Here is a 14,810-nt window from a genome sequence, read left to right as displayed (position 1 = left end):
CAGTCTTTAGCCATTTAGCCTGAGATAAAACTACTACCTCTCCAAACCTATTTCTTAACCTGGAAAGCTGAAAGCAACACCTTACAAGATTACTGTGAGAAGCAATTAAGGCAAGTTGTGAGAAAAGTGCTTTTTAAACCACAAAATGCTATACAAATAGCAGGTGTATGAGCTATAACCCAAATGGCAAGAGAAGGTAGAAGTTAATGACCCTGAAATTTGAAGCAGAGGAAAATGTTTTAGTGTCTTCAATTCATTCTGTTTTAAGCTAATTTACAGCTCTACCATTCCTGACTTAAACCCCTGCCTAGTTTACTATTCATATGTTCCAAGTTTTCTATGTATTTCTACTCTTGCTAAAAGTAAATGGCAGCAAGAATATTATACCATGTCTTTTCTTTAGTCAAAAAGAGTTTTGATAACAAGTCAGGGAGTAGTTACAGAATTTAGGTGGTTAAGAAAGAATTCAGCCCTAGCCGGTTTGGCTCAGTGAGTAGAGCATCGGCCCACGGACTGAAAGGCCACGGGTTCGATTCTAGTCAAGGGCACATACCTCGATTGCAGGCTCGATCCCCAGCGCTAGTCAGTCAGGGCAGGTGCAGGAGGCAACCAATTGATGTGTCTCTCACATAAATGTGTCTAACATCAATGTTCTCTCTCTCTCTCTCTCTCTCTCTCTCTCTCTCTCTCTCTCTCTCTCTCTCTCTGTGTCTTCCTCCCTCCCTCCCTCCCTCCCTCCCTCTCCCGTCCATTCTTTCTAAAAATCAATGGAAAAATGTCCTCAGATGAGGATTAACAAAATAAACAAAAGAATTCAATAATTTAAAGAACAAATATCAGTAATGATTTTTAAAAAAATGTTTTTACTGATTTTAGAGAAGAATGGAGAGGCAGGGAGAGAAGGGGAGAGAAAGAGAGACATCAATCAGTTGCCTCTCATATGCATCCCAACCAGGGATTGACCCCTCACTCAACCTTTTGGTGCACGGGATGACACTCACCAACTGAGCCACACTGGCCAGGGTCTATTAATGATTGTTTTGTTGTTTTTTTTAAAAATCTATTTTTATTGATTTTAGAGAGGAAAGGAGAAGGAGAGAGAGAAACATCAATGATGAGAGAGAACCATTGATTGGCGCCTCCCGCATGCCCTCCACCGGGGACCGAGCCCGCACGCCAGGCATGTGCCCTTAATTGGAATCGAACCTGGGACCCTTTAGTCCACAGGCCAACACTTTATCCAATGAGCCAAACCAGCTAGGGCACTGATTGTTTTTATAAATAAAGTTTTATTATAACACAGCTACACCATTTGTTTACATATTGTCTATGGCTGCTTTTGTGCTACTATGGCAGAGTTGTGTAGTTGCATAGACTTAACATAGTATGGCTCAAAACATCTAAATTACTGAGCATCTGTCCCTTTAAGAAAAAGTTTACATACCACTCATGCTAAAACATTTTTTTTCTCCTACAAACAAGTAAACCTTACATCCCACATAATTTTCATTCCTCAGAGTCCTATTTCAGTTATCTTTTAAGTATTCCTATCTCAATTACCCTCCTTGAAAAAAAATTGCACAGACTATCTGTGAGGTGTTATAAACAGAATAGGAGGAAAAACATGATCCCTTACCCTCAGGAAGCTTACAATTTAAGTAACGGAAAGTAAATTTAAAAACAGCCATAACATAATAGATAAAATACCAGTGATCTGAAAGGAAATGCTTATATCTGTAGGTTGGAGCCAGATCCTGAGATTATTTGAAAATGAATGAAATAATCCAGATTATGAAAGCACTGGATTCTTGCAGGCAATATCTAGAGCAGTGGTTTTAACATTTTTGCTCATGGACTTGCACCACATGAAATGCAATTAAAAAAAATCATAAACTCAGAAATATTTTAATAGACACCTTGACATGTAAATATATTTAGCTTAATTAGCTGAAGGAAAAATCTTTCTTTTAAACCTTAGTCAATCAGACTTTTAGTTAGAATAAAGTCTAACTTCAGTTAGTTTCTTAATATTTAGTCTAGGATGACAAACACAGAATCTACACAAAATAAGGTTAACTCCATCTTCATTAATTTTTTTACTTAATTCCCACAGGATTCTCCTTCAGGAGCCATGAATTCTTGGAAATGGTCCCTTTGGTGTCCCTACTGCCTAAAGTTTTTATACCCTGGGGCAAGACCCACACTGAGACTTAATATGAAAAACAAAACAGAAAAGAGACTCAATATGGGTAAGAGGAATAATTTTCTTTTGTGAAATGGGAGAAAAGCAATTATGAAAAGGAAAACTGGCAAACACAGAGGCTTATCAGGTAGGTTAGTCTTAGAAACCTGCTAACAATGAAGATCTATGCTCACGTACACCTTGGAAAGCCATCATGTAACCACCCCCAGTAATACATACACCCCCAATATGAAGACATTCTCTCAGAAGAGTGCTGCCCACCCTATTTTACATCATGAGCACACAGGCAATACATTTTTAAAGATATACAGGGATGTAACAGACCACTTCGCTTGTGGCTGTAGGCAACTGTCCTTAGCCCTGCCTAGCCATTTGAAATGCTGGAAGAAATCTTTCTCTTAGCAAATCTGATGGATCTATTGCATCCTATCTGTAAAATTCTGAGAAGACTGTTGACAGAATACAATCATAATATCTGAGTTGTACCAAGATCTTGGCTGACTTCCTTTCACTTTCAACCTTTTAAGTCTCATTTATTAGATTACTAGTGGCCCGATGCACGAAATTTGTGCGGGGTGGGGTGGGGTGGTGGGGTGGATGGTCTCTCAGCCCAGTCTGCACACTCTCCAATCTGGGATCCCTCTCACCTTCTGGGACTGCTGGCTCCTAACCGCTCGCCTGCTTGCCTACCTGATTGTCCGTAACCGCTCCCCCTGCTGGCCCGATCGCCCCCAACCGCCCTCCCCCGCCGGCTCTATCGCCCACAACTGCACTCCCCTGCCAGCCTGATGGCCCACAACTGCCCAACCCTGCTGTGACCCACCTCCTCCGCGCAAGGAGGTGGAGATGTCGGGACCAGCCTCCTCCGCACTGCACGGAGCCGCAGGACCCCCAGGCCTCACTGTGCATAGCGGCTGCTGGGCACCACCTCTGCTGTGCGCATGGCCATCTTGTGACGAAGTCACACGCGAGGACCACCTAGGCTTTTATTAGTATAGATAGATATTCTGTGTCCTTTCTTACCATCTGGAAATGCCAGAACTGGGTGAACACAAGAGTCCAATTGGGAAAGGCGTTCCAACAGAGGGGCTTCGTAGTGGATTTCTGGAGGCATGGTGTTGGCACTGCCTGAGCCACACAGTGCACAGAAGGGATTCACATCACAGCCAGAGCGCATTGGGCTGTTGCGATGAACCTGCAAAGAGCCAGGCAAAAGTGACAATTGAGTGTCTGATAAAAACCCAGCTCCCCACTCATTACACCAAAGATTTAAAAGGCTCTTTCTAGATGACACTGATATACAAAAGTTTGATTAGTTTTGTTAACATTTCCATTTCTCCAACACATGAACCTTCAAAGTAATTAAGTAAACTTGATTGTAATGAAATCCAGGTTTTTGAAGCCCTAAATGCTTACCTAGGTATCAAACTTGTTATACTTTAAAGCTATTGAAACTGCTTTCTAAGAACACTTTACAAAACCTACATATGTTTCTACCATCTTCATGGTTCTCAACCCTCTGCTAAAGTGAATAGTGGGCTCCTGATTCCCTGGTAGGACATGACTTGCTATCGCCAGCAACTTAATCTACCTAAGAACCTTAACCTTTTGCACTCGGATGTCGAGTGTGACTCGACACGGTTAGCATCGGTAGCAGCTCTTTTTATACTCTTTGAATGTATCAATAATTTGAAATATAAAAAAATCCAAATAAATAAGTTTGTATGAAAAGAAACTCCAGTTTCTTATTCTATTGCCGCGCTTTGTAAAATCTGGGGTATTTAAAAAATTAAATCCCGAGTAGAATAAAGGAATCGAGAAAAAAGCAAGCAAGTGCAAAGGGTTAATAATCAATGACACCTGACATCTCTTCCTAAAAAGACTTTCAGGTGGCTTCAAATAAGGTGGCAAGTTTTCCTGGACTACATGGAACTCATTAGCTACACTTTAGAGCAGGGGTCCTCAAACTGCGGCCCGCTGAGGACATTTATCTGGCCCGCCAGGTGTTTTTGCCACCGCTGCCTGTCCTGCTTAGCAGCCGACTTAGCAGTGTGCATAGGAATTTGTTCATAGTTTTTTTTTAAACTATAGTCCGGCCCTCCAATGGTCTGAGGAACAGTGAACTGGCGCCCTGTTTAATAAGTTTGAGGACCCCTGCTTTAGAGTAAGACTAGCATTTGCCAAATCATGACCACCCCCCACCCCCAGCCTCCAAATTAAGTGGTAGCACACAGTCCTAGAAGAAAAAACTTGCCTGTGGAACGGCACTATGAGAGGGGATGCTAGGAACAAGGGTGGTATCATAATCTATCTATATAAAAAGCCAGTGGCTGTTATGACCAGGACGACCAAACGACCGGTCTGGCTCTCACAGCGTGGTGGGGCGGGGCTGCGAGCATGGAGCTTCACGGGGCAGCTGAGGTGGAGGAGTGTCACGGCATGGGGGCGGCTGAGGCCGAGGAGCCCCACGGGGTAGGGACTGCTAGTGTGGAGCTTCGTGGGGTGGCTGAGGCAGAGGAGCATCGCGGGGTGTGGGCAGCGAGCGTGGAGCATCGTGGGGCATGGGCAGCAGAGGCCAAGGAGCCTCGGGAGGGTGGAGGGGGTGCGGCAGTTAGCGTGGAGCTTCACGGGGCAGGGGTCACGGAGGTGGAGGAGTAATGCTAGGCAGCGGACATAGCCCTGATTGCAGCTAGGCCTAGGGACCCTAACCGTGCACGATTTTGTGCACTGAGCCTCTAGTAAAGACAGAAGAGTAGCATCAAAAATCTGTTATCAAAAATTCTGTAACAACTGCAGGAGCTAAATTTAGTTTTAGCACTGATATCTCTTTAAAGCTGTTTATCTTTATGGTCATGTATAGGAGAAAGATACCTATGAAAAGATACATATATGCTCTATCAACATTCCTCAAATGCCTACTTTTTGCAACCACATATATGGATGGCATGCAAAGAAGGTCCTGTGAAGGTTAGTTGTATGATCTTTGGTAAGTTATATGGCCTCCTCAAATGTATTCAGCTATCTATATAAAAGTCTAATATGCCAATTGTCCCCATGGGAGTTCGACCAGGAGTTAGTTGGCTCGCTATGATGTGTGCTGACCAACAGAGGACGGCGTGGAACGAAAGAAGGCCCCAGCCAGCAGCCAGGGAAGGGAGGCCCTTGGCCAGCAGCCAGAAGGCCCAGATTGACCCCGATCACCGGCCAGGCCAACGGACCCTACCCCGTGCAAGAAGTTTGTGCACTGGGCCTCTAGTCTGTTAATAAAGGTCCAGCAATATCAATTTCATAGATTGTGGGAAAGGTAATATGATTTCATAAACTGTTAAAAAGCCCATAAATGCTAGCTAAACTAGTATATGGCAAGATTTCTCAAAAACAGCACCTACTGATATTTTGGGCTGCATAATTCTTTGTTGTAAGGGCTGTCCTTTGCACTGCAGATAAGTAGCAGCATTCCTGGCCTCTGCCCCTGGTGCAAGTAGCACTCTCCTTCCTCCCCCTGTGTGACAATCAAAAATGACTACAGACACTGCCAAATGTTTCCTGGGAAAGCAAAATTGTTGAGAACCACAAGGCTCAAATTATGGTCAGGCCGCCTAGAAAAATTCAAAGTGTGGGCTCCTATTAAATATTAATAGTGAAAAATTAGAAAGCTTTCAAGATTACTGCAGCCAAGGAAAAAGGACTCAAGAGCAAGCCTGAAGAAGCTTCTACTAATCAAAGATGACAATCTGAACATCAAAAAAATTTCAATGCCTTGAAATAACCCAAATAAGTTTAAATCAATGTCTTCTGTAATCTATACACATCCCCCCTCCTACACCAAAGACTTCATTGATTGCTCTTAGAAGATAGTAGGAAACCAACTTGTTATTTTGAAAACTAGTAGACAAAAGGAAACAAACACGAATCATGCCTTTTTCTGTATAAATTATGACGTTGGTTAAACCATTATTGCAAAAGGGTTACTTTCTCTGTATAGATATAGCCTCGCTAATAAATGAAACAGAAATGATACAAGTAGAATACCTCTAATCCTTCAACTCCTAATGAAATAATAGGTGCAGGCAATGACCACTAGAGGCTGATAACAAAAAAAGAGATAAGACATTATGTGTCTTCTGATAAAAATTCCCAAGATGCCTTTTTTTCCCTTGACAAAGATCAAAATTAAATGTGTTCAAGCCTCTATATTCAACTACCAGTTTTCAGGAAATACAGCAGAGGAATACCACTGACTTTTAATGAACTAAAAATAATGTAATTAATGAATGAATGGAAGTATGGATATGTGATAAAATGTGGTAAAATGTTACTGCAGGTAAATATACTGTAAAATCATTCAACTTTGCCACATTTGAATTATTTCATAATACAATTTTGGAAAAGAAAACAATACCACCACAAGACTACTTCCAGCCATTAAGGAGTAAGTAACAGTGACCAGATTTTAAAAAAAAAAAAAATATATATATATATATATATATATATATGTATGTATATATATATATATATGTATGTATATGTGTGTGTGTGTGTGTGTGTGTGTGTGTATCTCCTATATAATAAAAGGCTAATATGCAAATCAACTGAACGGTGGAATGACTGGTCGCTATGACAGGCACTGACTACCAGGGGGCAGACATTCAATGCAGGAGCTGCCCCTTGGTGGTCAGTGTGCTCCCACAGGGGGAGCACCGCTCAGCCAGAAGCCCTGAGCCGGGAGCCTCTCCGCCTTGGGCAGCACTAAGGATGTCTGACTGATGGGGAGCAGGCTTACACTGTCAGTCGGATATCCCTCTCACAATCCTGGACCGCTGGCTCCTAATCGCTCACCTGCCTGCCTGCCTGGTTGCCCCCAACTGCTGCCCCCCCACCAGCCTGGTCGCCCCCAACTGCTTCCCCCCGCTGGCCTAGTCACCACTCACTGGCCCCACTGCCAGCCTAATCGCCCCCACCTGACCCCCCCCTCCACCGGCCTGGTCGCCCCACAACTGCCCCCCTCTGCCAGCCTGGTTGCCCCTCACGGCCCCCCAGCCGGCCTGCTTGCCCTACGCAGCCTGCTGTTCAGTTGTTTGGTTGTCCCTCACTAACCCCCCTGCCGGCCTGGTCGTAGGCAGCCATCTTGTGAGGGTTAATTTGCATATTACCTCTTTATTATATAGGACGTTTTTATTGATTTCAGAGAGATAGAAACATCAATGATGACAGAGAATCATTGATCAGCTGCCTCCTATACACACCCACTGGGGATGGAGCCCACAACCCAGGTATGTGCCTTGACCGGAAATCGAACTGTGACCTCCTAGTTCATAGGTCAACACTCAACCACTGAGCCATGCGGGTCATGCAACAGTGATCAGATTTATCCCTCATCCATAAACTAGAAAATGGACAACATACAGCTTACAACTGAGACACACATGAAGCAGCTTCTGTGTTAGCCCCAGCTTTCTGCATGGAGATACACTGCGAACTGCACAGCAGATAGAGGGGATCTAAGCAGAGTACAGTGGTTTCATGGAGATGAGGAAACAAACCCCCAGAGGTGAAGTTTAGAAGCTCAGGTGACTGGAAATTGTGAAGTAGAATTCTCCAGAAGAGGGAGCCATACAGAAATCTTCATGGCATCCTCATTCTGAGGCCCACATACAGGGTGAAACGCCATCAGGTAAGGTAAAGAACAAACAAGGAGCTGTGAACTGAATGATTCTCAGAGTTCACACAGGTGGGAGGCTTTTGAATTTTGACCAGCAAAGCGGCATAAAGCATTCAAGAAAGACCCCAGAAGATCCCTACTTATTAGTGGACTTAACTATTAAATAAACTACTCTACACCCTCCCTGGCAAAGAAAAAAACTGTATCTCAAGGAACTTACTTGCCAACAAAACAAAGCCTCTTTAAAGGAAGGTAACACAATCCACATATGTTAAACAAATAAAATTAAATGTCCAGCATCCAATAAAACATTGTAGATATACCAAGAGGCAAGAAAGTTACACTATAGGGATACAATCAGAAAAAAAAAACAAGCCACAGATATGAAGGGATAAATGAGTTTTCACAACAAATAAATTATGAGGATAAGAGGTAGTTTATAGCAAACCAGAACTCTGAGAATAACTAGTAAGGCCAGAGTTTAAAAGGACAAAACAAAAACTTTAAGCTATTAAGAGAAATGCTAAAACAATGACAATAATGAGCAGCCAAGATGCAGAGAGGGAAGAACCACTGAAGTGTGGAGGTACTTCTTGAGAACAATGGGTGATTTTAGAAAAGATGCTTAGAATTTGGTTGCCTTGATAGAGGGCCTCTTCTGGGAGCAGAGAAATGACTAGAGCTTTTGATGGTTCTATAAAAGGGCAGAAGAGAGAACATTAGACACTTGAAGTGCCAAATTCCCAATATGACACGTCAGGTATTCACCCTTCCAAGCCAATTCTGAAGCTGCAATGGGTTAGAAACTAAGCAGAAAGCCTCTGAAAAATAGAGAGGAGGTTTGAGGCAGTCTCACTTTGCTGAGGAAACTAGAATTAGAGTTCAGGGGACAGGACACTGGTCAACATACCAGGCGTTTTCAGATGGGGTTAAGAAACAAGGCTATGCCCTAAGAATGGACCAGAGAGGGACAAAGTCTCATCAAAATTGTAACCCAGGTGCAACTCAGCTCAGATCAAACTTGCACACTCAAGTGTTCAGCCCCCTTTATATATGCCTAGAAAAAAAAGTGGATCTGCACTGGAGAGCATTGAAGCAGCCAAAATCTCTTAAGAATAATACCTTACAGTGACTGAAAACAAAACAGAGAGTGCCCAGATTTTGGAGTCAGCTGACAAAGATTTAAATATAAATGATTAATATGTTGAGGAAAAGATGGGAAAGAAAAATGAAAAGACTCAAAGACTGTGTGTGTATGTGTGTGTGTAAATGAATCTAATGGAAACTTAATAACTCAATAAATTTCACATGAGGTACAAAAGAAGAGAGAATAAGAGAACTGGCAGATAGTTTAATAGGAACTAGAGAAATTAAGAAACAGAGGAAAGAAAAAAATCACAGTAAAATACAGAATAGAATGTAAAGGGCTTGCAGGGCACTGTGACAAAGCACAATGTACTTGTTATTGGCAACCCAGACAGAGAAGACAGAATGGGGGGAAATAGTATTTGAAGAGATAATGGCCCAGTTTGTACAAAAACTAATTAATGACACAAACGCACAGACTTAAAACTGCAAAACCCAAGCAGAACAGAAATGCAAAGAAAATCACATCTAAGCATATCATAAAAGTGTTTAAGCCATAAGGAAAAAATTAGATAAAGGGGAAACCTATAAAATTACATTGAAAAGACTCACTGGAATGTATGGACCGTATCTGAATCTTGATAAACAAACTTTAAAAATAATTTTAAGAAAATCTTGGCCATCTGAATAGAATAGTCTCTGATAACAGTAGAAAATCACTGTTAAAACTAAAAGTGTTACTGGTGGTAATAATCACCCACAACACGAGATGGTACTACCTGATTCAATCTTAATATAGTCTCAACTTGCAATATACAGAACTAACAATAGCAGACTCTTACTTTTTAGAAACTAGATCCCCAAGGAAGTAGCTGATGATGCAATCAAAGGAACTTAGATGACAATGGAATAGGGAAAGATTTGGAAATTTGTGCCAAAATTCTCATGGCTTACCTGATATATATAACAGTGAAAAATAAACTGTGGAATGGTTAAACAAACTGTGGCATCACTTCATATGCAGCATCTAAAATGCCAAGTACTGTGCCCGTTTGGCTCAGTGGATAGAGTTGGCCTGCGGACTGAAGGGTCCCGGGTTCAAATCCAGTCAAGGGCACATGCCCAAGTTGTGGGCTCAATCCCCAGTAGGGGGCATGCAGGAGGTATCCAATCAATGATTCTCTCATCATTGATGTTTCTCTCTCTCTCTCTCCCTCTCCCTTCCTCTCTGAAATTAATAAAAATATATTAAAAAAATAAAAAAATACCAAGTACTAATATTTAAAAATATGTATATGCAACTCAAAAATCTAAAGTATATACAAACAGCAATGAAAACAAATATAAGTGTATAAAATATTGATAGGAAATGTGCAATCATTTGATCTTATTAGTTTATTTTTCTATAAAATTAGACTATTTTTGAACCTAAAATGGAATCAGTAACTAAGTCAATGTTGCAAGTATATCATATTTACTTTATAATATCTGCATGTAGTCATAATTTAAGAATGAGATTTTAAGAAGTGAAAAATGTTGATAGGTAAAAGTTTCATTTTTAAAAAGAAAAGAAAAAAGAAGTGTGGATGGGGTTGAGGAAATGAGAAATATTATATAAGGGTACAAACTTACACTACTGGATATTAAAGTCCTTGAGATCTAATACATAGTATAGTGATTATAGATAATACAACTGTATTTTAAAATATCAACTGTGATAAGAGACTAGATCTTTTTTTTTTAATCCTCATCTGAGGATATTTTTTCCATTGATTTTTCAGAGAGAGTGGAAGAGAGAAGGAAAGACAGAGAGAAACATCGATGTGAGAAAAACACATCGATTGGTTGCCTCCTGCACAAGCCCCGACCAGGGCCTGCGCTGGGGAGGAGCCTGCAACCGAGGTACATACTCTTGACCTGAATCGAACCCAGGACTGACACTCTATCCACTAAGCCAAACCATCTAGGGTGAGACTAGATCTTAAGTATTCTTTTTTCATTGTTTCATCACAAAAAGAAAATAATTATGTGACATGACATAGGTGTTAGACAAAGGCAATAATACCGCAATATAAATATCAAATCAACATGTTATATACCTTAAATTTACACAATGTCACATATCAAATATATTTCAAAAACAAACAGAAAGCAGACCAAAGGATACAGAAGATATGAATGCAATTTTAATAAGCCCAAGATATGAGTTAAATTTAACCTTTTGCACTCGGATGTCAAGTGTGACTCGACACAGTTAGCATTAGAATAAAGGAATCGAGAAAAAAGCAAGCGAGTGCAAAGGGTTAAAACCTGAAGTCAACAAACAGGATATGAATATACTCACACCCAAACAGTGTCTTTCTTAAGGAAACGTGGACTACTAATGAAAGCTGAACTAGCCCTGGCTGGGTGGCTCAGGTGGCTGGAGCATCATCCTGTACCCCAAAGGGCTTCAGGTTCAATTCCAGGTCAGGGCACATACTTAGGTTGTGAGTTTGATCCCCAGTTGGGGCACATATGGGAGGCAATGGATCTCTCTCTCTCTCTCTCTCTCTCTCTCTCTCTCTCTCTCTCTCTCTCTCTCTCTCATCAATGGAAATATATCCTCAGGTGAGGACTTAAAAAAAACAAAACACTGAACTTAAATCACATATACTAATACAGAGATTTTTCTGATTTTTACAGAGAGTAGGGGGAAGGGGCGGGGGGATGAGAGAAGGAGGGGGGGAGAGGGAGAGAGAGAGAGAGAGAGAGAGAGAAACAGATTGGTTGCCTACCACATGCATCTGATCAGGCAGGGGATCGAGCAACGGAGATTCATACCCTTGACCAGAATATAACCTGGGACCCTTCAGTCCGAGGGCTGATGCTCTATCCACTGAGCCAAACCGGCTAGGACAACACAGAGATCTTGAAAAACAGTGAATCCTATATAATAAAAGCCTAATATGCTAAGTGTCTGGTCGTCTGGTTAGCTGTTCAATCAATCAAAGTATAATATACAAATGATATGCTAAGGCCACTTAACAGCTCGCTATGACGTGCACTGACCACCAGGGGGCAGATGCTCCAACTGGTAGGTTAGCTTGCTGCTGGGGTCCGGCCTATCAGGACTGAGCAAGACAGGCCAGACACGCCCTGGAGACCTCCCACGGTCGCTCCCCAGCTGGCCAACCTCCTGTGTCCCTCCCTGGCCCCTATCGTGCACTGCTGGAGTCCCTCGGCCTGGCCTGCGCCCTCTCACAATCCGTGACACCTCGGTGGATGTCAGAGAGTCGGTTTCGGCTCGATCCCACAGGCCAGGCCAAGGACCCTACTGGTGCATGAATTGGTGCACTGGGCCTCTAGTTAAAAAACAAACAAACAAACAAAAAACAACCCACCAACCAAGTAGCAGAGTATGTACACCATGACAACATATATATATATACACATTAAATGAAACAATACTGCATTCTGCTCATGGATACATGCATGTAGTACAAATAAGAACCTGAACTGGGAGTATACATATCAAATTCATGATAGTTGGGGCAGGGAGCAGGCTAGAAGGGGGTCAATGGAGGAAAAGGAGAAACATATGTAATACTTTCAACAATAAAGATTTTAAAAAATAGATATAAAAAAATTCAGGGGGGCAACGGGGGAATAAGGACACATATGTAATACCTTAATCAATAAAGAAAAAAAAAAGACACACACACACACACACACACACACACACACACAAATTCAGATAGTGGTTGCCTATGGGAAGAAAGCAGGTGAAGAAGATAACAGAAAATAAAAGGAACACTGTTTATCTGTATTTTTCTTATAAACATGAATTTCTTCACACAATAAATTCAATGGTACACAAGAGTCCCAGGAAACAATCAATGGGAGTGAAGGAAGTCCAACCATTTTAGAGCAAACACAAGAATTGAATTGGGAATAGCACCTATCAACCCATCTTCCAGATTTAGAATTGAGAAAATGATTCAACTACCATGTAGTAGAGACAAGGAACATACAAAGGCCAGTATATTGAGTAGAATAGTGTCTCCTCTCCAGACCCTGCCCCAAAATCCATACCCACCCAGAACCACAGAATGTGGCCTTATTTGTAAACTAGAGGCCCAACCCAATTCACAAAATTCGTGCAAGAGTAGGCCTTCCTTCCCCCAGTCGCCAGCAGGCAACCCGGGACCCAGGCTTCCATCACAGCCTCAGCTTCATCCAGAAGGTCATCTGGTCTAATTAGCATATTACGCTTTTATTATTATTATAGACTACAGGCCTGGGGCACGAATTCGTGCATGGCCGGGGGGAGGGGCCACAGGAGGTTGGCTGGCTGCCCCTGCTGCCCCACTGGTTGAACTCCAGGTCGAACTTCCAGTCGAAATCCTGGTTGAGAGGACATTTTGCATATTAGGCTTTTATGATATAGGATAGGGTCTGTACAGATATAATTACATAGAAAGTAATACTGGATTAGGGTGGGACTCAAATCCAAGGACTGGTGTCCTTATAAGATCATGTGAAAATGCAGGAAGCAGAGATACAGACACACAGTAAGATGATCATGTGAAGACAGAGGCAGAGATAGAAGTTATGCTGCCACAAGCCAAGGAATGCTAAGAATTGTTGGCAACCACTAGAAGCAGGAAGAGGCAAGAAAAGAATTTTCCTAGAGCCTTCAGAGGCAGCAAGCAATGACACTTTGATTTCAGACTTCTAGCCTCCATAATTGTGATAGGAAACTAATAGTGAGCTACTAAGTTTTGCTAGTGATAAACACAAAGTCTGGATAGATCAAGTTACTTTTAAAGAATGATGAAAGGAAGAAAAATTCACGAGTAGAACACTGCAGAACAAAGGAAAAGAAAGCAGCCCTAACCGGTTTGGATCGGTGGATAGAGCATCGGCCTGCGGACTGAAGGGTCCCAGGTTCGATTCCGGTCAAGGGCACATCCCCAGGAAGGGATGTGCAGGAGGCAGCTGATCAATGTTTCTCTCTCATCGATGTTTCTAATTCTCCATCCCTCTCCCTTCCTCTCTGTAAAAAATCAGTAAAATATATTAAAAAAAAAAAAAAAAGGAAAAGAAAGCAAACCTGAGAAATACAGAAAGAATATACGTATCTCTGAAAAACCATTAAAAATTTTGGTCAATTAGTGAAACTTTTGGCATCTCCAACAGAGTAAGGTAAAAGATAACATAGCCTTTATTATACAGTAACAGGGCAAGCGCAAAGGGTAATAAGTGACATAAAAAAGACATATTAAATCTGAAAAGAAAATCTTAACCCATTGTAGTAGAAATAGAACCTACCCTGATTCTAAAGGAAATTAATATACTGATGATAAAGGAAATAAACATAGGAAACAGGCAACAAACTTGTCTTTTTCCTTTATGTTATATGAGAACCAAAGAAAACAGAGAAAAGTTAACAGTTAACATTCTGAATACTCATTATGTGCAGCCAAACTGTGCCAATTACTTCCCTTATCTATAATGTGGAGCAGGTAGTAAAAGCTAGAAAAAAATAATAGAAAAATAACATAGATAATTGGTTACTTAGAGAGGCAACTACAAATTGAAGGGAATCAAACCCCAAAGCTATTATAGAAGAAACCTAGACAGAGCTATATTTTGCAATGATGGAAATGGTCTGTATTTGTTCAACTAAATATGGTAGCTTGTAGTCACATGTGACTACTGAACCCTGGAAATGTGTCTGGGTGCCATAAGGTACTGAATTTTTAATATTAATTTTAAAAAGCTACATTTGGGGCCCTAACCGGTTTGGCTCAGTGGATAGAGCACTGGCCTGCGGACTGAAGGGTCCCAGGTTCGATTCTAGTAAAGGGCATGTAC

At 41.6% G+C, this 14,810-nt stretch overlaps 1 protein-coding gene across 5 annotated transcripts in view; it reads right to left on the bottom strand.

Annotated features, from left to right (window-relative positions):
* The window catches only part of KANSL1 (KAT8 regulatory NSL complex subunit 1), a 172,080-nt gene that overhangs the window by 15,526 nt on the left and 141,744 nt on the right, over positions 1-14,810 (bottom strand). For all 5 annotated transcript variants that reach the window (XM_079798053.1, XM_079798056.1, XM_079798052.1 and 2 more), the window contains one exon: positions 3,227-3,398. In XM_079798053.1, the coding sequence (XP_079654179.1) occupies positions 3,227-3,398 (172 nt within the window). The remainder of the gene's footprint in view (positions 1-3,226; positions 3,399-14,810) is intronic.

Source organism: Cnephaeus nilssonii, assembly GCF_951640355.1.
Source record: "Cnephaeus nilssonii genome assembly, chromosome: 19".
Lineage (NCBI taxonomy): Eukaryota > Metazoa > Chordata > Mammalia > Chiroptera > Vespertilionidae > Cnephaeus > Cnephaeus nilssonii.
This window is presented reverse-complemented; position numbering and strand designations above follow the sequence as displayed.